The 25,970-nt window shown below is 41.1% G+C and overlaps 2 protein-coding genes and 2 non-coding genes across 8 annotated transcripts; 1 reads left to right on the forward strand and 3 right to left on the reverse strand.

The window, feature by feature from the left end:
* Nucleotides 1–131: 131 nt before the first annotated feature.
* On the forward strand, nt 132–19,665 carry SRR (serine racemase). 5 transcript variants are annotated; one of them, XM_028109193.2, is made up of 9 exons: nt 148–192; nt 4,960–5,144; nt 10,546–10,717; nt 12,211–12,337; nt 12,526–12,629; nt 14,144–14,263; nt 14,389–14,463; nt 14,957–15,166; nt 15,497–19,665. In XM_028109193.2, the coding sequence occupies exons 2-9, from the start codon at nt 5,116–5,118 to the stop codon at nt 15,710–15,712; spliced, it is 1,053 nt and encodes a 350-aa protein (XP_027964994.1). In that variant the 5' UTR covers nt 148–192; nt 4,960–5,115; the 3' UTR covers nt 15,713–19,665. The 5 variants fall into 5 exon arrangements, with proteins under 5 accessions (XP_027964997.1, XP_027964994.1, XP_027964996.1 ...); XM_028109195.2 differs by having other exon boundaries at nt 5,039–5,144; XM_028109196.2 differs by lacking the exon at nt 4,960–5,144 and having other exon boundaries at nt 132–192.
* TSR1 (TSR1 ribosome maturation factor) lies at nt 14,501–25,003 on the reverse strand. The gene is made up of 15 exons (XM_028109192.2): nt 24,886–25,003; nt 24,600–24,703; nt 24,064–24,283; nt 23,813–23,947; nt 22,993–23,417; nt 22,033–22,192; nt 21,437–21,591; nt 20,805–21,001; nt 19,825–19,987; nt 19,373–19,483; nt 18,511–18,643; nt 17,089–17,205; nt 16,536–16,676; nt 16,357–16,431; nt 14,501–16,229 (listed from the first exon to the last, which is right to left on the reverse strand). Exons 1-15 carry the CDS (start codon nt 24,980–24,982, stop codon nt 16,051–16,053), a joined length of 2,412 nt encoding a protein of 803 aa, XP_027964993.1. The 5' UTR covers nt 24,983–25,003; the 3' UTR covers nt 14,501–16,050.
* Nucleotides 18,280–18,374, reverse strand: LOC114214055 (small nucleolar RNA SNORD91 family). The gene has a single exon (XR_003610326.1). It is a non-coding gene; the product is annotated as a small nucleolar RNA SNORD91 family (small nucleolar RNA).
* LOC114214056 (small nucleolar RNA SNORD91 family) lies at nt 19,133–19,224 on the reverse strand. The gene has a single exon (XR_003610327.1). It is a non-coding gene; the product is annotated as a small nucleolar RNA SNORD91 family (small nucleolar RNA).
* Nucleotides 25,004–25,970: the final 967 nt, after the last annotated feature.

Consider the following 25,970-nt stretch of genomic DNA (forward strand, 5'->3'; position numbering starts at 1 on the left):
TTACCCACCTCCCACCCGTGTCCCCGCCCCCTCCCGCCTTCCTCCCCTAACGACGGTGGCCGCACTGGGAGGAAAATCTCTGAACGCAAATTCCGCGGCTCCAGAGAGCTGGGGAGGCGGGCACTGCGCGTGCGCAGAGGTGTGGTCTGGAAGGTGAGCTGAGGCTGGAGTTGGGAACGCGGCGCCTGTGAGGTGAGGAGAGGCCAGGCCAAGGCAGGCCAGGCGACGCGGGCGTTTGCCGCGGTGTCTGCTGTTGCTGCTGTGGTGGCCATCGAGGACACTGGTGCTGGTCTGGGGCTCGGGCTGACGGAGACACCGCACAATCCGGCCGTCTCCAGTCATCTTAGGCCAGGGTCTCCCACCACAGGCCCGGACTAGCGCCCCAGGCTTTTACTTGAGGACCTTAAAGGTCTTGTAAGAGCAGTTATTATCCGTCTCCCCCTCCCCGCCCGCCTTTTTTTTTTAGATGAGGAAACTGAATCCTAGAGAAGCGTAGCAAATTGCCCAGGGTGACACAGTGGATAAGTATCAGAGTATCAGTCTTTTCCTTTGTGGCGCCCTACATCCCCAAGACCCCTGACTTTCCCCACCCCCCGACTTTTCTTTAAAAAAAAATACAGTAAAGTTGGCTCTTGCTGAGGGAACGTTGTGTGGAAGTAAATCAAGAGGTATTGTAAGTCGATTTGGGAAGTTCTGTATCATTGTGGATTCTTGAAAAAATTACTTGACTTCCTTGCATCTGTGGTGGTTGTTTTGTTTTTTACATCTTTAAAATGTAACTGGATCAGAAGACTGGTACTTCAACTTCTTGTTTCTGAGCCCCTGTTCAGAACTTTGTGAAACTCCCTCTCCCAAGGCTGCTTCCCTCCACCTGTTGCTCCTTACCAATCCCATACAGTCTATTGGACCTCTACACCATCAAAGAATAGTTACCAATAATTTTCCTTAGACTGGGTCTAAAAGATTTGAACAATCTCTGACAGAACTCGTTCAGTCCCTATTATGTGACACACATTTTGCCACCAGAAGGCTAAGCAGATGCATAAAGTCAATAGATATGTGAAAAGATTCAGTGTTTCGAAAGAAGGAGATTAATTTGAGTGGTCAGAGCAAATGGCAATCTTTAAAACATACGAATGAAATAGGAAGAAATATTGAAAACTATAATTCTCTTTTAAATTTATTTGAAAGGGAGCCGGAGTGGGGGGAGCGGCAGAGGGAGAAGCAGACTCCCCGCTGACCAGGGAGCTGGATGAGGGGCTGGATGCCAGGACCTTGGGATCATGACCTGAGCCAAAGGCAGATGCTCAACTGACTGAGCCACCCAGGCAGCCCAAAACTAATATGTTTTAACTTTGAAGTTAGGACATTACATCAATTTTTTTTTCAAAAGATGGAAAAATAATCTGAACAAAATTCTTAGAAAAACATGATTGCCAAATTAATGCAACATCTCTGTACTACAGATGAGATATGTCAAAAGTTTAACCAGCTCAAGAGAATTTACCAGAACTCAGAGGTGAAAATATAATATAAAACTATGAGAGACAAGAAAAGAAGACATGGAGAATGGATCCAGAAAACTAATAATAAAATACAAGTTCCAGAAGGTGATAACAGAACTGACTGAGGAGAAGCAGGAATCAAAGAAATAATAAAAGAAAATTTACTAAGTTGATGGGAAAATTTAAATTTAAGACTTAAATTTAGCTCTCAGATTTAAAGGTTCATGAAATGACCAGGTAAAAATAAATGAACAGGGCGCCTAGGTGGCTCAGTTGGTTAAGCAACTGCCTTCGGCTCAGGTCATGATCCTGGAGTCCCCGGATCGAGTCCCACATCCGGCTCCCTGCTCAGCAGGCAGTCTGCTTCTCCCTCTGACCCTCTTTCCCTCTCATGCTCTCTGTCTCTCATTTTCTCTCTCTCAAATAAGTGAATAAAATCTTTAAATAAATAAATAAATGGACAATCCTATTTAGACCTGTATTACAATGAAAGCTTCTGAGTTTAAAGAATTAAAATGTGTTTGACATGAAACAGTCAAGATATATAATTAAAAAAAATTTAAAGCCACTTGCAGAATATATGCAGTATGATACTATCTGAGTGCAGCCGAAAACCATTTATTATTTATATGTTTCTATATAAATACATCCAAAAAAGGTGTGCAAGAAAACATACTAAACTTTTTAAAGTGGTTATCTTTGTAGAAGAGAATAGATTTAAGGGTTAGAGAGTGGAAGGTCTTTATATTTCCGTAATGGTTTAAATTCTTACAGTAGGAATTTGGTCACATATGGGTAATCCAAAAAATAACAAGTTTGTATAGTGGAGAAGGGAAGAATTCAGATTTTTTTTTTAAGATTTTATTTATTCATTTGAGAAAGAGTGAAAGCACGAGCAGGGAATGGTGGCATGAGGAAAGGGAAAAGCAGACTCCCCGCTGAGCAGGGAGCCCGATGCAGGGCTCGATCCCAGGATCCTGGGATCATGACCCAAGCTCAAGGCAGACACTCAGCCTGTCTGAGCCACCCAGGTGCCCTGGAAGGAATTCAGTTTCTAAAAACAAAAACTCTACAGGTCATGTTTGCTGAGCACAGAGTAGTAAAACTAGAAATGAATAATCAAAAATTAAGCAAAATCTTGCTACTTGGAAATTTTTTTAAACAAATTTTATTTTTTTAAAAGATGTTATTTATTTGAGAGCACAAGAGGGGGGAGGATCAGAGGGAGAAGCAGACGTCCTGCTCAGTTGCTTAACCAACTGAGCCACCCAGATGCCCTAAACATAAATTTTAAATAACTCATAGGTCAAAAAGTAAACAAAGCTAAGATTGTGGGTTTTTTAAAAATTAAAATTTGGGGGGGTCGCCTGGGTGGCTCAGTCGTTGGGCATCTGCCTTCAGCTTGGGTCGTGATCCCGGGGTCCTAGGATCGAGCCCCATGTCCAGCTCCCTCCTCAGCGGGGAGCCTGCTTCTCCCTCTCCCACTCCCCCTGCTTGTGTTCCCTCTCTCGCCGTCTCTCTCTCTGTCAAATAAATAAATAAAATCTTTAAAAAAAATTAAAATTGGGGCTCTTGGGTGGCTAAGTCAGTTGGGCATCTGCCTTCGGCTCAGGTCATGATCCCAGGGTCCTGGGATTGGGCCCCGCATCAGGCTCTCTGCTCAGTGGGGAGTCTGCTCTCCCTCTGACCCTCCCCCCTCTCGTGGTCTCTCAACTAAATAACGTTTTTTTAAAAAATTAAAATCAATGAAAATATTGCATAGCAAAACCTATGGTATATCATTAAAGCAATACTCAGGAAAATTAATAGCCTGAGTGCTTATATTATTAATTTTAAAAGAAAGTGATCCAGTAATAGCACTTCTGGGTATTTACCCCCAAAATACAAAAACACTAATTCAAGGGGGATACATGCACCTCTGTGTTTATTGCACCAGTATTTACAATAGCCAAATTATGGAAGCAGCCCAAGTGTCCATCAACAGATGAATGGATACAGAAGATGTGGTATAGATATACAATAGAATATTATTCAGCCATAAAAAAGAATGAAATTTTGCTATTTGCAATAACAGGAATGGAGCTAAAGAGTATAAGGCTAAATGAAATAAGTCTATTTGAGAAGACAAGTAACATACGATATCACTTGTGGAATTTAAGAAACAAACGAAAAAGACAAACCAAGAAAAAGACTCTTAACTATAGAGAACTGATGGTTACCAGAGGGGAAGTTGGTGGGGGATGGGTGAAATAGGTGAAGGGGACTAAAGAGTATACTTATCCTGATGAGCACTGAGTAATGTATAGAACTGTTGAATCACTATATTGTATACCCAAAACTAATATAACACTGTATGTAAACTATACTGGAATTAAAATTAAAAACTTAATTAAAAATAAATAAAATTTAAAATTAAAAAAAACTTAAAAGTTTTTAAAGAATTAAAATTAATAATGGGACACCTGGGTGGCTCAGTTAGTTAAACATCCAACTCTTGGTTTCAGCTAGGGTCATGATCTTGCAGTGGTGGGATTGAGCCCTGCATCAGGCTCCTTGATCAGTGCAGTCTGCTTCAGATTCTTTCTGCCTCTCCCCCTGCCCTTTCCCCGATTGCATGTGTTGTCTCTAAAATGAATAAATAAAATATTTTTAAAAAATGAAAATTAAGAATTATTAAACAAAAGAGAAAATAGAAGAAATAAAGATAAAATCAAATTAATAAAAGAAAAAGAATAGCACTTAATAAATTGAAGAGCTCATTTTTCAGAAATAGACATTAAAAATAGACACATTTCTGGCAAAGAAAAAAAAGAACATCCTCTTAGATGTCTCAAGTAATTCAAACTTATGAAATCTCTGATTTTCCCTTAAAATACTTGTTTGTACACCAGCCATATCTCAATAAATTATGCCATCATCTAAGTCAAAACCCACCTCCCTCACTCCCCACATTTAATCCAATATCAGAATATGTGCCTTCTATCTCTGTAGTGGACAGCTATGGTATTTATTACCTCAACATTCTCATCTTTTCTCTCGAAAACTGCCCCCCTCACCCATTCTCACTCAGAAGTACCTTTTCTTTTTCTTTCCTTTTTTTCTTCTCACTTGTGTTTGCTATTTTTCCCTCAGGTACAGAGATTTGAGGCAATCATACGATTTGGTTCACCCTTTCATCAACAAGTCCTTTCTCATTTTATCTTTTTTTTCCTTCATTCCAGTTATTCATGTTCCTTCCCTCCCTTCTTAGGTAGCCACTCTAATTGTGTTTAATATATGTCTTTGGATATACATGTATCTTTGAATAATATACTATATCATTTTATGTATGTGTTTTAAGTGTACATAATTGATACTGTGTTATAGAAATCATTGTTTCTTTTTCACGTTTCTGTAAATACTTCTGACTGTTGCATATGTCAAATGATCTCACACCCTTGGCCACTGGTCCTAGGCCAAGATGTGCCAATCAGAATCCTTATCCAGAATTTTTGAACTGAAACTAAGAAAAAAATCCCTTTCCGGTGTGGAAGCCATTAAATGTAAAACAGGAGCTGTCAGCAGCCAAATGTCCTGCCATGTGGAACCAGCTGGTCTGCAATGAAAAAGAATGAAGCCAACATGCAGAAAACAACAGAGGTGAGAAATAATGAGAAAGTCCTGGAAAAAATCTCAAGTCTCTGGTTCCAGTTGTTCCTGAAGTTTCATATTCCTGCCCTTCCCATGGTTCAACTCTTCCTGGATTCCCTGAACCAGTAAATCTTATTACCTCCATCTTGTGCCTAAGCCAGTTCATATTGGGATTCTATAACTTGCAACCAAGAGGCCTAATTATAATCTCAAAAATGTATCTCTTTGTGTGTGTGTGTGTGTGTGTGTGTGTGTGTGTGTGGTTTTTTCCTTAATTGTGGTAAAGTCCACATGAAATATACCATTGTAACCATTTTTAAGTGTACAGTTCAGTAGTGTTAAGTGCATTGACATTGTTGTGCAACCAATCTCCAGAATTCTTTTTATCTTGGAAAACTGAAACTATACAACTACCCACCCCCCCACCCCCAGCTTCTGGCAACCACCATTTTAGTTTCTGTCTATGAATCTGACTACTCTAGGTACCTCACATAAGTGTAATCATTACAGTATTTATTTCTTTGTGACTGGCTTATTTCACTTAGCATAATATCCCTAAGATTCATCCATGTAGCCTATCAGAATTTCCTTCCTTTTTAAGGCTGAATGATATTCCATTGTATGTATATACCACATTTTGTTTACTCATTGGGTTGCTCCCACCTTTTGGCTATTATGAATAATGCTGCTGTTAACATAGGTGTACAGATATGTCTTTGAAACACTTTTTGAATTCTTTTGGGTATATTCCCAGAAGTGGAATTGCTGGATCATATGGTAATTCTATGTTTAATTCTTTGAGGAACTACCATATTGTTCATAGCAGCTGTGCCATTTTGTATTTCCACCAAGAGTACACAAAAAGTCCAATGTCTCCACATCCTGGCCAACACTTGTTTGCTTAATAGTAGTCATTCTAGTAGGTGTAAGGTGGTATCTCACTGTGGTTTTCATTTGAATTTCCCTAATGATTAGTGATGTTGAGCATCTTTTCATGTGCTTGTGTCCATTTGTTATCTTCTTTAGAGAAATATCTATTCAAGTCCTTTGCCCATTTTTAAATCAGATTTGTTTTTCCAAAATGTAACTTGATTATTTTTTCTACTCTCACTTTCACCATCCAAGCACCTGTGGATTTTCATGTAGACAATACTTCTTAAATGGACTCCCTGATTCCAATGTTATTTCTTTCCTTTTCATTCAGCATAATGTGGCCAGAGTGATTTTCTGAAAATACAAATTCTAACATGTCACTTAACCTGCTCAGAATTGTCCAATGGCATTCCATTGCTCTTCAGAAAAAAAAAAAAATCCATGAGTCCTGGTCCCTTATGATGTAGACCCTGCCAATTTCACTCTCCTTCTCTCTTATCATACTCCCCTTTGATCACTGTTTTCAGATACACTGGCCTTGTAGTTTCTGGAATATGCCATGTTCCTTTCCTCCGTAAAGCCTTCACACATACTCCCTCCACCTGAAACACTTTTCCATCTACTCCCCCCATTCACCTTATGGGTCATAACTTAAATTTCACTTCTCCACAAAGGACCTTCCTTAACCTCCTTCCTTGATCTAAATATCCTCCCATTATAGAAACTTAACACACTTCCTTGATATCACCTATCAATATTTGTAAATATGTATTTATTTTTGGGTTATTTATTACACATCTCTCCACTAGATTATAAGCTTTAAGAGCAGAGACAAGTCTATTTTTCTAATACTACATCCCAGGATCAAATCATACCTGATATAAAGAGGTGCTCAATATTTGTTAATTGAATAAATGAATACCAAAGATAGGAAGAATGCTTAGAAATATTAATGTGTTCAACTTTATACTAATACATTTGAAATTTTAAATTAGATGATTTCCCCAAAAAGTTAAATATAAATTACCAAAATTAATTCAGGTGGAAGTGGCAAATCTAGATAAACCAATTAACTGTGAAGTCACTGAAAAAGTTACCAGAGGTAAAATTACAAGGTAAAGACAAATCATCTTTATTTGCAGATAGTGTGATTGTTTGGAGAATGAACTATAAAACTATTAGATCTAACAAGTTAATCTACTTAAGTATCCTATTGTATGCTAAATATACAAAAATTATTAATTTTCATATACATCATCAGTAAGCAATTTAAATACCTAATTAAAAATACCTTATCTTGGGATGCCTGAGTGGCTCAGTCGGTTGAACGGCTGCCTTTGGCTCAGGTCCTGATCCCAGTGTCCTAGGATCGAGTCCTGCATTGGGCTCCTTGCTCAGCGGGGAGCCTGCTTCTTCCTCTGCCCCTCCCCCTGCTTTTGCACTCTTTCTCTCTGACAAATAAAATCTTTTAAAAAGCAACAAAAATATTTTGTACTTAGGCATAAATTTAATTAGATCTACACAGGACTTACAGAATGAAAACCTTATTGAGAAACCTAAAACAAAAAGACTTTACTAAATTGAGACATGGAAAGATACCCATGTTCATGGATGGGAAGGCTCAGTATTTTTACTTTTTTTTCTTTTTTTTTTTTAAAGATTTATTTGAGAGAGAGAATGAGAGAGATAGAGAGCAGGAGAGGGAAGAGGGTCAGAGGGGGAAGCAGACTCCCCGCCGAGCAGGGAGCCCGATGTGGGACTCGATCCCGGGACTCCAGGATCATGACCCGAGCCAAAGGCAGTCGCTTAACCAACTGAGCCACCCAGGCGCCCAGTATTTTTAAACGTCAATTATGCTGCCAGTTCATTTGTATATCTTAAACTGGCAGCCTTGATAAAGTATTTTGAAAGTTCATTTCAAAGGATTGATGTATGAGAAAAGCCAATACATTTTATTTTTTATTTTTATTTTTTTAAGATTTTATTTATTTAAGAGAGTGAGAGAGAGCATGAGAGGGGAGAGGGTCGGGGGGAAAAGCAGACTCCCCGCTGAGAAGGAAGCCCGATGCGGGACTCGATCCCGGGACTCTGGGATCATGACCTGAGCCGAAGGCAGTTGCCCAACCACTGAACCACCCAGGCGCCCCAAAGCCAATACCTTTTAGAGTATTCGTGACAGTGTATTAATACAGTGAACAAATGGAGAAGGAATTGGCAGTCTGACTAGTGGAACAAAATATAAAGTCCAGAAAGGTCCCAAGCGTTAACAGAAATATAATTTTTTAATAAAGTCTTTTTTTTTAAGATTTTATTTATTTATTAGAGAGAGCACATGAGACGGGGGAGGGTCGGAGGGAGAAGCAGACTGCCTGCTGAGCAGGGAGCCTGATGCGGGACTCGATCCTAAGACTCCAGGATCATGACCTGAGCCGAAGGCAGTCGCTTAACCAACTGAGCCACCCAGGCGCCCGAAATTTAATTTTTTTTTTAAATCAGCTCAGTGTTGTTTTTTTAAAAGATTTTATTTATTTGACAGAGAGAGACAGCCAGAGAGGGAACACAAGCAGGGGGAGCGGAAATTTAATTTTTGATAAACATAGCATTTCAGGAAAAAATAGATGATTTGGTCAGAAGTGGTATGTTAAAGATTCACAAAAGAATGTGGCCAATATACAGGAAAAAGATGTTTAATCACTAGTAAAGAAATATGTATTCAAACTACTAGATATTTCATTAAATTGACAGATCAAAAATGATACAGCAGGGTGAAGGGAAAAAGGGCATTCCTTAGAAACTGCTGTTGGGAGTGTAAATTGATAAAATCTACAACTCCTCTGGAAGTCAGTTTGGCAGTGGGTATCAAATGTCTTAGAAGTGTGCATACTTTTTTTTTAAGATTTTATTTATTTATTCATGAGAGACAGAGGGAGAGAGAGAGAGAGAAGCAGAGGGAGAAGCAGGCTCCCAAGGAGCAGGGAGCCCGATGCGGGACTCGATCCCAGGACTCTGGAATCATGACCTGAGCCGAAGGCAGATGCTTAACCACCTGAGTCACCCAGGCGCCCAGAAGTGTGCATACTTTTTGATGCAGAATACCCTTTGGCAGAAGCTACCCACAAAGATCTTGCAACATATCTGTTCATTACATTATTATAGACAAAAAATTGTAGGAAAAAAAGAATCTAAATGTTCAAGTTAATGTAAAACATTTTTTAAAACTATGGTATTTTTGTTAAAAGAAGTAGCCATTTAAAATTTGTGTATCTATTGATAAGCAAAGATTCATATTCATAATACTGTCTGAGAAAAAGCAAGTTACCAAATGTGTCAAAAAAGTTTTGTCTGTAAATGTATGTGGGCCTGGAAAGATAAGTCCTAGAACTTAGCAATTGTTTTGGGGGAGGAAACATCAAATCGTTTTTTTAATTGAACACGCACTGCTTTTGTTTGTTCATAAAGAAGAATAAAGGGAAACTTCATGTTTAAATGCTATATTAAAAATAGTGAAAAACAGGGGCACCTGGATGGCTCAGTCGTTAAGTGTCTGCCTTCGGCTGGGGTCATGATCCCAGGGTCCTGGGATCGAGCCCCACATCGGGCTCCCTGCTCTGTGGGGAAGCCTGCTTCTCCCTCTTCTACTCCCCCTGCTTGTGTTCCCTCTCTTGCTATGTCTCTCTCTGTCAAATAAATAAATAAAATCTTTAAAAAAATAGTGAAAAACAGAAGCATAAGTTATTGAAAATTATAATTATAGAAACTGAAGAAATTGAGCCAATTGGAATAGGAATAAACAAAATTATCTATGATTTTAACTGTCATATAATGTATGTATATTGAAGAAACAGGAGACAGAAAATGAACATAACTGATTAGGATGATAGGATTGTAAGCAATTTTTCCCCTTGTTAAATTTTTTAAATAAAAATTTATAACAGATTTTGAACCCAGTTCATTCAAGCTTCACAACGATGAAAAAGTAGAGACCAGTGACAGTGCCAAGAGATGGATGGTATGGGTGAGGGGTAAGCTTTAAGCCTTCCATAATCACCAATTATTTCCTATAAAGCTTAACCAGAAAAAAAACAACAGCCTTATATTTACTAAGAAACACAGCTTCAAGACAAGTTCCCTTTTATACAGAGATTCTGGAGCCTCAGTACTAGAGACCATTCCATTAACACCACAGATGCCAGGTGTATTTTTCTGTGCTGTACATTTTCTTCCCCCACCCTTTTTTTTTTTTTTTTGGAAGTTTTTAAAGAGCAATTTAAGTTTCACAGCAAGATTGATGAGTAGTTGAAGAGACCTCCCATATATCCCATACCCCCACAAAAGCAGAGCCTCCCCCATTATCAACATCCCCCACCAGAACGGGATTGTTACAATTGAACCTGCATTATGCATCATTACCAAAGTCCATGGTTTACATTATTCACTTTTGTACATTCTATGGGTCTGTTAGCCATTTTCAAAATCTTTTCATTAAACATATTGTCTCGGGCTTTGCTCTGACCCCTTTTTTATTCCTGGGTTTCAGAACCATGTGTGCTCAGTACTGCATCTCCTTTGCTGATGTTGAAAAAGCTCATGTCAACATCCAAGATTTTATTCACCTCACACCAGTGCTAACAAGTTTCATTTTGAATCAAGTAACAGGGCGCAATCTTTTCTTCAAATGTGAACTCTTCCAAAAAACTGGATCTTTTAAGGTAATAATGCCTTTTGATAATGTATCATGTATCTTTTCAAACCTCTTTCCTATACACATTTATTTGATCCTCCTGACCACCCAGTGAGGTAGGTAGAACTATTTTTATAGCTGAAGAAAGGGTTGTAGAAATTTTCCTTTGGTCAAGTGCTGGTTACTTAACATTGTGGTGTTGATAAGCCACTTATAATTTCAAAATTTCTTATAATTGGGGTGATGATATAATTTACTGTCCAAACTAGAACATGTTTGAGAATGAAAGGGGCAACTTGTGGTTAAACCGAGACAATAGACATTAGCCTCTGTTATCGCAAGGCAACATGGGCAAGTGTGATCACTCTGTATACAACCAAGTTTAGGCATTCACTTTGTGTCAACTTGCTCTTCATTGATACCTTATTATGAATATAAAAGATCTAAATCTAGCTAAGCCCTCATACAATAAGATCTTTTTCTATGAAATATGTCAGAAAAGCATACAACTCTTGATTTTGGGGTTGTGAGTTCAAGCCCCACGTTGGGTGTAGAGATTACTTACATAAATTTTTAAAAACTTAAAAAAGATAAAAGACTTCTGTATTGATTCACTGCAGTAATTTCTGTTAGTTGAGTTTTAGGATCCTTTCAGGTAAAAATCTGAAAGTTGAATTTAACACTATGCCTGATAGGTATTTGTACCCGCTAAGTCATAGTTTTAAGACTGCGTTTCCCCACCCATTAATGAGCACTTTATGAGTGTTTATGTTAAACACTATATTCTCTTTTGCCCTTTGCTTCTGCCATGGTTTATTTTTCATTCATTACACATCAAATACTTATTAACTATACCAGGCGTACACACATGTATATACATACACAGTAGGTCTTGTACTATTATTCACACTTGCGGGGTAAGACAAGCTAATCAACAACCAGGTTAATGACAAGTAACTTGAAAGATACAAATAAAATACCATGGAATGAAATGCCTAATTTTGCATGGGAGATGAAGGAAGTTGAACCCAGTGATGTTTGATCCAAATTTTATAGGTTGAGTACTTTTAGCCAGATCAGGGTGAAGGAAAAGAACTATATGTAGGTACAGGGGTGTGACCTAACCTGTAGGAGGGGAACTAAGCAATTTAGGATGGCTACAACAGTGACAGAAGCAGTAAGTATGTTTTAGAAAGACTGCAACTTGTAAGGAATTTGTACTTACAAAATAGGCATCAATAAAAAGATAACATTTTTAAAAGGTCACTTTCATAATCTAGTGGAAATATTAGAGAATGATCCTTGGGGCAGGATCAGTTGAGGTTTGGTAACATCCAAGTTGAGAAATGAGGCTTCACCAAGGTAGTGGCAAAGACATGAGATATTTCAGAGGTACAATCAATAAGATTTCGTGATAGAATGGATGTGCGGTGTTAGGAAGAGAAAAATCTAGGAAAGCTCCTTGGTGTTTTGAAAAGAAATTTTTTAATCAAATACATGGTTTCACCATCCCTTTTCCAGATTCGTGGTGCCCTTAATGCAATCAAAGGCTTGACTCCTGCCACCTCAGAAGAGAAGCCCAAAGCTGTGGTTACTCACAGCAGTGGAAACCATGGCCAGGCTCTCGCCTATGCTGCCAAATTGGAAGGTACTTGACTAACTTCTCAGGGTACTGGGTAGGATCATCAGAGAAGAGTGGAAAAGTATTCTTACTCAGTGAGATTGGATTACTGTGAGGTTATTTCCAGGTTCTTATCTCATTAAAGCAAATTGAACAGAAGTTTCTATCCTCAATTCTTCTGATTTGTACTAACTAAACGTGTTTCTCCCCCCCAGGGATTCCTGCTTATATTGTGGTGCCCCAAACAGCTCCCAATTGTAAAAAATTGGCAATACAAGCCTATGGAGCCGCCATAGTGTACAGTGAACAGAGTGATGAGGTAAGGAGGAGAGCAGTGTTCAGCGTCACCTTAACAACTTCACCATCAAATGAAACTTCTCTTCCTAGCCTACCAGCTGTTCCTTCTATCTCCTGTTTCCTCTTCACCTTTCAATGTTAGCATACCCAACCTTTTGTCTACCTGTACTCACTCAGATGAGATCATTAATCTCAGTTTAAGATATCACCTATACTCTGGGGTGCCTGGGTGGCTCAGTCAGTTGGGTAACCAACTCTTGGTTTCGGCTCAGGTCATGGTCTCAGGGTCATGGGAATGAGCCCTGTGTGGGGCTCTGCACTTAGCAGGGAGTCTGCCTCTCTCTCCCTCTGCCCCTCCCCCTGCTCTTGCTCTTTCAAATAAAATCTTTAAAAAATATATGAAAAAAAATATCACCTGTACTCTTAACTCCAGTCCTGACCTTTGCTCTTAACCCAGACTTATATTGTCCAATGAATACCTAATAATCCCTCTTGGACTGTCTTAATAGGCATCTCAAACTTACATGTCTAAAATCAAACTCCTGATCTTCCTCCCCAGTGCTGCTCCTCTTCCAGTCTTCCCCATCTCAGTAAATGGCAACTTTTATCCTTCTAGTTGCTCAAAATAAATGAAGTCATCTTTGAGAATTCTCTCACATCCTGCATCCAAATCTTAGTCCTACTTTCAAATCATTTCTATTATCCAGAGCACCTGGCTTGCTCAGTTGGAAGAGTATGCGACTCTTGATCTCAGGGTCATGATTTCAAGCCCCATGTTGGATGTAGATAACTTAAAAATAAATAAACTTAAAAAAAAATATCGTTTCTACTATCCAACTACTTCTAACAGCCTTTGTCATCAATGCCCTAATTCAAATGAACATCAGTTTTCACCTAGATACAGTAGCCTAAGTGGTCTCTCTCCTTCCACCCTTGCCCAACTAGTCTGTTTTCTAACAAACAACCACAACTATCCATTTAATAAGTTAAAACTTGTCTCGTCAGCTGAAAATCCTCTAATCCCATGTGGTAACCAAAATTCTTGCAATCATTTAAGGCCTGGATGAATTGGCCCATTTCAATCTTTCTGACATCATCTCCCATTATTACTGTCCCACCAAACATTCCACACCAACCACACTAACTTAGCCTTTTCTCAGAAAAGCCAAGCACTCCTACTTTGTGGTCTTTGCACTTGCTATTTTTCTCCCCCTGGAATATTCTGGAGATCCACAGCACTTGTTCAAACCTATTAAAATGTCACATTACCAAAGGCCCTTCCTGAACACCCTCTATAAAACACTTATTCTCCATAGCATTTAGACATACCATATACTCACTTATACGCCACCCGTCGCCATCGTATTAGAACATAACTCCACTGAGTACAGGGACTAGTTTGTTCACTGTTACATCCCCAGTGCCCAAAAAGTCTGAAAAAAGAAAGATGGCTAATAAAGTGTTAAATGACTAAATCTACCTTGTTGGGAACTCTTAAATACAAAACAAGCATGTTAGTTTAATGTACTCTTTCAGTCCAGAGAAAATGTTATAAGAAGAATTATGGAAGAAACAGAAGGCATCATGGTACATCCCAACCAGGAACCTGCAGTGATAGCTGGGCAAGGGACAATTGCCATGGAAGTACTAAACCAGGTTAGAGCTGTTAATTCTTGTTTAGCCACCGGTTAAAGCTGCTGTTTGGCTGTACAATTATTTTATGTACATATAAAACTGGTTATTAATAGACCTATTTATACTTTATATTCTTTTCACTAAAGGTACCCTTGGTAGATGCGCTGGTGGTACCTGTAGGAGGAGGAGGGATGGTTGCTGGAATAGCAATTACAGTTAAGGTAAAAAAAAAAAAATAGCTTCTGGAGAACTCCCCACTTCAGACATAGAGAATTTTATTTTACATCATAGTACATTGCGGATACTTGGCTCAACATTCCCAATTGCTGTTCCTTCCCATCAACCCTTGGCACTTGAAATGGAAGCCTCTTCTCTGCCTCACTACCCTGTTCTTAATCTGTAACAACTTTATAGGGCAAAAGCAGTTACAATGAGTGGCATCCTCAGAGTCCTTTCTCTGAATTCCACCTCAACAACCCACTATCCAAGTCAGGCGCTACTCTTTTCCCTAGTTACCAGTAGAACCAGATGTGATCTAAGCAACTAAAGGCTAGTATTAGGCATATACTTTAAAATGCTTGGTCTATTTTTATTACATCAATCAAGGGAAAGGCTCTTGAACAGAAATGAGTTACCTATATTGCCTATTTTACTACAGGTATGCAGGCCAAATGCTGTGGCTGGTTTTAAAATGTCTAATATTCCTCTTCTCAGGCTCTGAGACCTACTGTGAAGGTATATGCTGCTGAACCCCTGAATGCAGATGACTGCTACCAGTCCAAGCTGAAAGGGGAACTGACTCCTAATCCCTATCCTCCAGAAACCATAGCAGATGGTGTCAAATCCAGCATTGGCTTAAACACCTGGCCTATTATAAGGGACCTTGTTGATGATGTCTTCACGGTCACAGAGGATGAAATTAAGGTGAGGCTCTGATAGGAAAGGAAAATACGAAAGAATGGAGCAACTTCTTGGGCAAGAGAGTCATCTGTTGAGTAGCAAATTACTCCCTGGGGACCTAACTACGTGACTTCATGACGTGGGATGGTGCCCCAGATGTATTAAGACAACCCTCTCAACAGTAGAAGCAGAGTTAGAATGGGAAAAAAGCCCTGCCTTTCATTGGCGAGCATATACATATGGCCAGGAAGAAAAGACCAGACTGGGTATATAACCCCATCTGGCCTTTAATTGTAAATAGGCTCTTTCCCCTTTTCCCATTTCACTAATTCTTACTGTCTTCCATACCAACAGTATGCAACCCAGCTGGTGTGGGAGAGGATGAAACTGCTTATTGAACCTACAGCTGGTGTTGGAGTCGCTGCTGTGCTGTCTCAGCATTTTCAAACAGTTTCCCCAGAAGTAAAGAACATTTGTATTGTGCTCAGTGGTGGAAATGTAGACCTAACCTCTCTAACTTGGGTGAAGCAGGCTGAAAGGCCAGCTCCTTATCAATCTGTTTCTGTTTAGTTTATGCAAAAGAGATGGCATTCAGTATCTCTAAACACTTGGAAATTTTGTTTCCTGGTTACTTTAACTTCTATATTCCTCTCTTAAACAGCTTTCAAATTCCTAGTGGAGAGTGGATGTTTCAGTAATAGTTGTTTTTTCTTTTTTAACTAAGTAGCAAGAGAAAAACATCCATAGTTTACTGAGATACCTTGTCAAGGCCAAGAAAAGCCTTTTGCAAAAAGGCAGTAGACCTCTAGGCTAAAGTAGAAAACACAAACTTTGCCTAATTACAACCTGTAGGCTCCCATCCCTAGAGTGTTTCCTAGTAACAATGAGACAGAATCCCAATGAATCCATTACTCCATGTCCACTTCAGGCACTGCTAAAGAAATCTCACTTTTCGTCCATGGTACTGGTTCTGGTACACATGGATCATAAGTCCATTTGGGGAAAACTCGTTTATAGAGGTTCATCAGTACTGTGTCCTGAGATTTTAGCTTCCCATCAAAACTGCACTTCATGTGGCCATGAGTACCTAGAAAGAAAACAGCAAGTTAGTCAAATTAAAATAGAGTATTTTAAAGCAGTAGTCTTCTAACCCAAGAGTCATTTAGTAGCACTGGGAAAACCTGGGCAAGGCACCAAATCCCATGTTTTCTTACCCAAAGGCTCCTTGATGTGTCCCCTGCGGCCCCACTTTGTTCTCAGTTCCACTGGTTTAAACCACAACACATCCTCTTAGAATGAAACACATAGAAGACCAAGATGAAACATATGCCCACAAAACGTAAACCCAACCCTCACCCCACAAAGGCAATCTGATCCCATCCTTCACACCTACCTCTGTTGAAGAACATGTAACGCACTACTGCCATCTTAGTAAGAATTTTGAAAGGATGACCACTCAAAACAACTCTTTTGATGACCATTCTGTCCGGATCCACTGACAGGAGAGAGCCTGTGGCAATGAGGCTGTGCATTCCTAAGGAGCAAAAGCAGAGCAGCAGGCATGTAAGCCAAGGCCTTCATTTGTTGCTCCAGTTCGTTTAAAGACCTAAACAAACTCTTAGAGAAACCGTAAAGTAGGGATATGTTATGCTGCCCTCCTGAATCAATGGCAAAGATGATTAAAGGAAATTCCCACTAAGCCTGGCCCCAGAACCTATCCTAAATATAATTGTCTGAGCAGCATTCACCAATTAGCTATGCTTTGTAAGCTAGATAAAACCCCATTTGTCATCCTTAACTCAGACCATCGTGAGGCTGAGACTGGGATGTTTCAAAAACTATCATTACCTTCTTCATACCAAATGGCTCTTAAATCTAAACACAGAAAATAGTTTTAAACCTATAAAGGACCTGCAGACCTGTTCACCTCAGTGAACTTAACTTACCATTGCTATTCTGTTTGAAAAGCAGCACAGATGCAGGTGGAAACGTGATTGGGCCATATACTGTCACCACCAAGGCCACATCAGCAGTCAGGAATCTCTGAAACTTATGTTTATCCGCTACCATAATAGGGGTTAAAAAAGAAAAATGAAAATGTTTTTCAGAAACCATAGGTAATCTAGAAACCTGTGAAAAGCTGTATCACTGTAACTCTTAAACCGAAGACAACTTATGCTTCTTTACCAGGCTAGTTCTCAAAATATTTTCCTACCTCAATACAACTGAAAGATACAACTCAGTTCTTCAGAGTGATTTTTCAACTGGAGGCAGAATTTTGGAGCTTGGACTATATTTAGGGTTTGAAAAAATTCTCCCTATGATTGATACTTATCACCCCTACACCTCATTTGAGAAACAATGCTTTACAGAGAATATCTCCACTAAATCAACAGCTCTTAGTTTTGGGAAAGGATTGGCAGACATTTTCTATAAAGGGCCAGATAGTAAATATTTCAGGCCTATGGCCATACAGTCTCTACTTCAACTACTACTCAATTGTGCCACTAGAGCAGAAAAATAGCCACAGATAATACGTAAGAAAAAAACCCCACAACTGTGTTCCAACAAAATTTTATTTAACAAAACCAAGAGGTGGGGCAGATTTGGCCTAAGGGCCATACTTTGCTGATCTCTGATCCTGAGGGCTACCTAAGCTTCTGCTTTAATCTTCAATGAAACCCTCCCCCCTTCTTAATACTAAAGTTATAGGGAAATAAAATATTTTAAGGGAAAGAGAGGTTTATCACTCATTTAGATAGCATGGCTAGTAAGAACAAAAATTATCCAGAGCATCCATTAATACTGCCTTCATCATCTTCCGCCAGCCATTGCTGAGAGCTGAATGTGTACAGGTGATGTTCAGAAGCCTCCAAGTTAGTGCAAAGTATATTTCCACTCCTAATGTGTAGGAGTATAATCATTTTACCATAAAAAAGTGTCCCTGGTCACCACTCTTCAACATCTAGTCTCAACATCTCAGATGCCAGCCACATTACCTCTCTTACCCAACTGTGGGCCACCCTTAGCCTTCACCCACACTGCCACTGACCATCCGATGCCAAGGGTTCTACACTTTGACACCATTTTATAGAGCCCCTGACTCCTATTCAAAACCACTTTGCAACAAATACTCATGGCAGAAAAGCCTCAGCACCACACAGAGGTTGCATCACTGGGACGCTTCAGACAGGTTCAGACATTGTGAGTAAAAGCATCATTGGCTCCTAGACCAGAGTACTGAAAATATCCCTAACCCAGAAACCTAGAGTTTGAAATTGTGTATTCCACACACCCCCACTACAAATCATAGCCCCCCAGGAGACATTAAGATGGACAAGAACCCAGAAGCTTCCCCACTGCTTTACCTGCAGTGTGCTGAGAGAATAAAGGTGAGGCTCGGAAGCGCCTGAACCCACAGTGGAAGATCAGCTCCTCTTTGGCTTTCACAGGTTCAGTGTTGCCAGAGTGCCGGCTCACCACCATATTCAGTACTGACATCTGGGGACCACATAAGTAAAAGAGACCTTCATATATAAAATAGAGCAGCCTTAATTGAAAGAAGGTGAACCAAACTAGCAGGTTCAAATTTCCTTTAATACTTTCTTATGGAGAAGTATAGCTGACAAAACGAGATTCACCTTTTACATTTACTGACAACTGAAATTCAAGTCAAACATAGGCTGGTTTTCAGAGCCTTTCACGTATCCTTCTATACAAGCTAACCTTCCGGTGTCTAACATTGCAAAAGCTCAACATCTGCCACAAAATCAGTGCCTTCAAGTCACTCACTCAGCACATGCCTCAAAACCATACTCATTCAAGACCCTTCCCTCCTCAACTCTCAAACTGACCAAAGGCCAGAGCTCTCACATCCATGCCCACACACGACTGCTGGCCACCAAGATAAAAAAAGAGATCTACGTCATGGCATAACCCCACCCCATTTAAGGCTGCCAACCCTTGGTTAAAATCTTATCTGATGAACATACTTAGAGAAGTCTCAGAACACAGAGACTGCATCACTGAGATGCTTCAGACAGGTTCAGACATGTTGGGTAACACCATCATTGACTTCTCTATCATATTCTTTTGATTCCTAATCCTAAAGCAGATTTTTCCGATCCCAATGAGGAAAATGTCAGCCACATAAAATTTTAGACTGTCATACAATACAAAACTGATTGGAAAGTTTCATAACTCTCCATTTCCCACAAGACACTAACTCACCTTCTGTTCATGAGGTAGTAAAGAAAATGCAATCAAGGGTGCTCCTTGTTTAAAGTACTCATACACTGAGACAGGGACTTTAGAGACATGAAGTGTGACATACCAGCCAACCTGCCAGAAGAAAACAGAAAATAATCATGCAGTTACCCTTGAGGTCTCAATAATGATGAAGCATTTCTCCAAATATGTTAAAAGTTTTTCAGACTACTCTAAAGCCTACCCTCAACCCTTCAAAACTGCCTTTCACAGATGCCTCAATACATGGATTAAACTTTTTCAGTTACCATCTGAAATCTCTTTGTTCTCAATATCACTCTTACCAGTGACTGACTCCTTTAATTCAGCTATGGGCAGCACAAACCTAAGGTACTCATGCCAAGAGAAGGAGTAAAGGACAGGGCACCTTGGCAAACAGAAGCACATTATAAGGATGGACAAAGGAAGGCAGATACCTCAGCTCCTTCAACATCTTTTTCCTCAATTTCTTTAAAAATGCGTTTCCTAGTATTAGTAAAGTTCTGAAACTGAAAGATCCGAGCATAATCTTGAGGAAGGTTTTCCTTAGGATCCCATGGAGATGTCCGGAAGCTCTTGAGGCCTCTGTATTTCTGAAATCTAGATAGAGGAGATTTTAATAAACCTTTACACTATCTCTCAAGATAACCTAACAGCCTAAAACCATATTTCAAAACAGCTTCTAAACGGGTGCGTGGGTGGCACAGCTGGTTAAGCATCTGACTCTTGGTTTTGACTCTGGGTCAGAATCATAGGGTCCTGGGATCGAGCCCCGTGTCAGGCTGTGCGTTCAGCATGGAGTCTGCTTGGGATTCTCTCTCTCCCTCTGCCCCTCCTGCTCATACTGTCCCTCTCTCTCTAAAATAAATAAAATCTTTAAACAAAACAAAAACCAAAAAAACCAGCTTCTAACGAGTATTTTCAGAACCAAGCCCCAGTCCCTCACTGACGAAGTCCTTACAATGGCTCCTTCAGGGAGCAGCTCTTTAATCTGGCAAACAAGGTCCTTGATAAAAGTCTTACCTCCCTAATATCCACCATAAACCCTCTGGCTTTAGTCACTCGCCTCCAGAACAGACAATGATCATCTACTCTTCATGCGTTTATTCTTGCCCAAACTCCCCCAAATCTACAAATGTTTTATACTTTTAGTATTAGCTCCTATAGGAAGCATTTGCTGATTCATCTTAGTATTTCTCTTTCATTACAGTACTGTAACACTGTTAGTTTTTACCATACAGTCTAGAACTTGATTATATATTACTGTTTCCTGTATGTGCGTCTTACTTTCCCATATAAAATGTTAGCCCTTCAGGAGCAAGGACGATGTGTTTTCTTCTTTTGCATCACACTGACATAGTTCTGAGCCACATAAATTTGAAATAAAAACATACTGACTTTAGACTTGCTGACTAACCGAATTCTTGCAGCCACATCACGGGGGGTATCTACTTCATCTGGAAACATCTCTTGCAGTCTTTCTTGTTTATATTTCTCCAACATTTTTTCCTCAGCCTCATCATCCACGTTCTCATCATCCAGATCATCATGCACAGACTCTCCCATAGTCATAGTTTCATATTCCTCCTCCTCTTCCTTTTCACTGCCCTCATCCTATAGAATAAAGATTATAGTTTCACACCTGTCTCTACCTTACAGGCCACTGAACTAGAAATAAAATAATTTTGGAGCGCCTGGGTGGCTCAGTCAGTTAAGCATCTGCCTTTGGCTCAGGTCATAATCCTGGAGTCCCTGGATCGAGCCCCACATTGGGCTCCCTGCTCAGCAGGAGTCTGCTTCTCCCTCTTCCCCTTACCCCATTCGTGCTATAATAAGTAAATAAAATCTTAAAAAAATAAATAAATAAAATAATTTTACTAGACACCCAGTCCAAACCAACATCAATTCTAATACAGATTGAGACAAAGTCTCATTTCTGGCAGTTACAAGTCATTCCTAGGAAACCGATCACACACACACCTCCAGGATTGCACTTTGCCTTGCATATGGGGCTGTACACAGAAGTGGCCCAAGGATCCATTTCTTTACCTGAGATTCCTCTTCAATAAAATCCTCATGTTCCATATCATCATATTCATCTTCCCCACCACTTTCACCATCCTCATCCAAAATCCATTCAGCTTGGTAATTGGATGTCCCTTTGGGAACCTTCTTTACCACCTTGGAACTTTTCTTCAAGAAGTCTGTAAAAGCCCAAACAAGTTAAGCTAAATTATATACCTCCTTTCCACTACTACTCTGGGTATTCTCAGCTAGGCAAGATACTAGATATTGCTACCAACACCAGAAAGTCTAACAGACACTATGAGAAGAGACTACTTTCAAATTTAATTCAGCTGCCTCAGAAAAAAAAGAGAGAAAAACAACTAGCAATACTACACAGATAAATAACTTAGCAAGAAATAAAAGTTATCTGTTTGCTAGGAAACAATAACACAAGTAATTTTGAAAAATGGAGCAACGCTGTGTCCAATGTTTGCTTCACATAAACATACAGACTTTAGAGCTAAGAAGAGAAAAACTGACCTCCAAATAACATCCTCATTCCACTCTACCCTGTCAGCGCTAGAGAAAATCCACAATTCCAGGCCAGACGAATTACAAACAAGTTTGCCAATACCAACCATTAGCCTCACTCAGCTCCTCCTCTGTGGGCCAGGTTTGTTCCCCTTCCATTGGATCTGGGATAACCTCTGTTTGCAAAGATTCTTGTTTATCAGGGTCTGCTTTCATTAGGACCTTAAGGTCTTCCTCCATATCAGCTACAGCATCCGGAGCACAAATCTGAAAACCAAAATAGTTGACAGCAGTCAAACGTTACCCAAAAATCTACCAAATCTAACACAGTAACCAGAAAGATCCAAAAATAACATAGTTCTCAAGTAAAAGAATGAAACAATAAAATGGAAAGCCAAAACTTGTCAAATGTTTCAAACGTTCAATTTCCTAGCACTTTAAGACTATACCTCTGCTTGCTTTTGAGGCCTTTCATAATCTGGTCTCACTCCTATCTATTTATTACATACCTTACTTCCATCAAGCTGATTTCTTCAGAGTTCAAAGAAACCCTCTGATCTATCACTGTGCCTAAGTTCATGCTGTCTCTATCTTCTTTGATACTGTTTCATCTCTCTTCAACTCACAAATCACATTCATCCCTCTCAACACCTGACTCAAGTCTGATTTCTATGAAGCTCCTAGTCTACTTTCTCAACTTCCATAGCAGGTCTATATCTTAACCACACTTTTTCAATCTTTATTTCACAGCTGTTTGCCATTTTTTCTGACCTCATTAAGTTGTCCAAGGAGAAAGACCACATCTTGTGTGTCTTCTATAAACTCAAAGCCAATTGCTGTGCAAGGCACCTGTAGGTGCTGGATAAAGATGTAATATGTCAACATGTTCATAGTTGACAACTGCCTTACTTCAAACTGGCAGTTACCTCCAAAGACTAATATAGTTGTCTAGGAGTTCAGACTACCTTCTCTGACATTAGTTCACATCCTACACCAGCTTACACATGAATCTACAATACACAGTCTTAAAAAAAAAAGTACACAATCTTTAAGAACATCAGTCTTACCTCCATTGCCATGCCTGGGTCCTTTTGGGATTTGATCACTCTGGGATTTAAAGGGAAAGGGTCCATAGGGGCATCTATCTGTTTCATCTGGAAATCACCCTGTCCGATGATATGCAGCAAGCTATTTACATTCAGAGTCTGCCCACGAACATAGCCTGAGATTTTCAAGGTGCCCACCAAGTTATTTTCTTCACTTGGCACAAAGTCAGCTGCATGAGCAAACAGGTAGGCCCGTCGATCTCGAAAGGCAAGATGCCGTTGCTTTTGGTTAGCCAACTGCCTGAGCAGCATCTCTGCCTCCTGTTGAGTGTCTAATAGGAGAAGTTTGTCATCAGGAAAACGCTTCTCTACTGCTTTACTTAGCTTCTTTCTGGCATCTATTTGTTTCCTTGGTGGGAGGCCAGAAACACCCTGGACAGCTAGTGCTGTGAACAAGAGAGAAAAGGCTTTGTTACCTGTTGCTTTACTACATGTAACTTCCCCCTGTAGTTCACAGACAAGCTAACAGTTCAGTTGTGAGCCCAGAAATCACTAAGAAACACAACACTCAACTACCCTAAAAATTTTTATAGTGAAACTAAAGTTCATGTTCTTCTTCCTCTGGGCAAAGGGCATTCCAGAAATAAAAAGGGACCTTGATAGATAATTGCTAAATGATGGACCAAATTTAGGCCATTCCGGTACAACCCACCATCAGCCAAATACAATCCACCTGTTATATTACTGTATCGTGTCGGACATAATGCCTGGCAAATTAGGGGTGCATAATAAATGCTGATTCATTTCCCTCCTTTGCCTCTAATACTCCCAAGTCACTTACTATAGGTGGGAAGGCCCTGAGCAAAGAGGCAGGAAAGGCAGTAATCCCCAGTGCTGTCCCAGCCTTCTAGTGGGTCAAGGAGGAAAACGATGGTATCTGCGACTTTGGCCATGTCTAACACAGTGTGCAGATCCCCTAGACATACAAAACAAAGTTAGCGGGAAGCAGTATTTGGCATCAGCACATTATACCGTAAGAATATTACCACTACTCAAAACATAACAATAGAAAATACTGTTGTATGCTCTAACCTGGCCTTGCAGATGTGAAAAACCACCGATGTTTCAAGCGGGGGCATAACAGCATAAAGCTATGGGTGCTTCCCCATTCATTCACGTGTACTGTTCCGGTGTCCTTATCCTGAAGCAACCGAAAGGCCTCTGGCAGGGAAATCCTTTCATGCAGGGGCACCACCAGTACCTGATGAAGAGGACCATCCTTGCTGCCCAGCTGTCTCTTCTCTGCCAGAACCTAACAGAACGAATCGATGTTTCAGTACTTCGTTTCACTATTGCCTTTCCCACAGTATGGATGCCCCTTCCTCACCCCCACTCCCCACTCCCAGCCCACCGCATTTTTCTTGTGAAAGGAAGCATGTATGCCTGGAGAGTGGGCCGGAACTCGGACCAAGGCAAAGAATGTCGTAGCATGACCCTAGATCTGCACGCCTGACGTGTGACATCCCCAACCCCTTCCCAGGGTCACATTTTTTAGTTCGAGGCATTATCCACCTAGAACAGTTGTGAAGTCACACCAATCCCCAATCCCCAATCCCTGCTCCTCTCACCGCCTCCTTCTTCTGCTTTCGGAGTTGGTTGGCGCGATGCCTCTGGTCTACTCTGCTGAGCTCTTTTCTCACCTTCTTGCTTAGGATTTTCAGTGCTAGACGACCTAGAGAAGATCAGTAAGGGATCTTGTGCAAGGTACCAGAGGGTCAAGAACGGGGACCCTCTCGGCCCACCTTAGAGCCTCTGTGCGGGGTCCAGGCCGGAGGAAGGAGCTCAGTCTGGACATAAAGGAAAGCAGTTAATATCGACTAAACAGCCCTTCTTCCTCCAACCCTATCCTCTCACCCTTGCCATCCCGCTGCGCGGATCCCCGACCCCGATGGCGCCCGCCTTTATGAGCTTTATTCTGCTGCTTCAGCGGGCCAGAACGGTGAGCCGCCATGCCGCCGCTGCTCACGTGTACTCAGTCAGCACCAGTTCCGGGCCGGACTTAGCGCTTCCGGTTCCCTCTGAGCTGCCCGCCCCGTGGCGGGGCGGGGCTCACCGTTTCCCCTCGCGAGAGTTTTCCCAACCAACCTCAGAGAGTGAGACACTTCGGTCCCTGCAAAAGTGCCGAGTAAACTTTTCCCACGCGGCGGTCTGGGGCTGGGGACCTTGAAAAATCGGATGTAGATTCGAGGTTTGGGCTCTAGGTCCTGAAGGGCTTTTGGCTACCCGTATTTTCATTTTTTTGCGCTATCAAGTTGTATCAGGAAGCTGTTGAAGTTTCTCCATTCGTGCGAAAGAGGGCTAAGCCCCACCTCTCATCTAGATTTGTGCACGTAACTCCTCAGTTTGCAGCAGCAGGGGTTACCATCTTGAGCAACCCTTTGTTTCTCTTGTGGGGCTGCTCAAGTCTACAAGGCAAATCGCGTGAAAGGCACTTTTCTCACCTTCACGGGCTCCGTATAAGTTCCCGCTGATCTCATTTATTCCATCCCGCGCCCCCACCTCTCACGTAGCTTCAGGAAGGACGGGACAGGAGAGGGAGAGCTGGCCTTGACACTCGAGCCCTCAGGGGGGTTTAGAGGAACGAGGGAGCTCTGGCCTTTCAGCCAGGAGAATAACGCTGGCTTCCCCGTAGCCATACTCGAGGTGCGAGGGACCCCGGCCCTTCCCGTCGGGAAAACGAGCGAGTAGAAATCAAGGAGCGTCTAGCTGGGTTGAGGCCAGCTCCGATGTGAGCAACTTTCCCTCAGCCGTGGGGTCCAGGGCGCGCCAACCACTCCGCGCAGTACTGCGCGAAACTGGCTGCGGGCGCTCACAATGCGGGTTCGCACCCTCGGGGCGGGAGCCTGCGCGTTGCCATGACAGCGGCACGCGAGGCGCGCGCCCGGGGGGGGGGCCCGCCACCTCCAGGCGCGCGCAGGCTCCCCCCGCCCCGACCCCTC

The sequence above is a fragment of the Eumetopias jubatus genome, unplaced genomic scaffold (assembly GCF_037043125.1).
Source record: "Eumetopias jubatus isolate StellerSeaLion01/CBP00866 unplaced genomic scaffold, mEumJub1_p1.0 scaffold_10, whole genome shotgun sequence".
Lineage (NCBI taxonomy): Eukaryota > Metazoa > Chordata > Mammalia > Carnivora > Otariidae > Eumetopias > Eumetopias jubatus.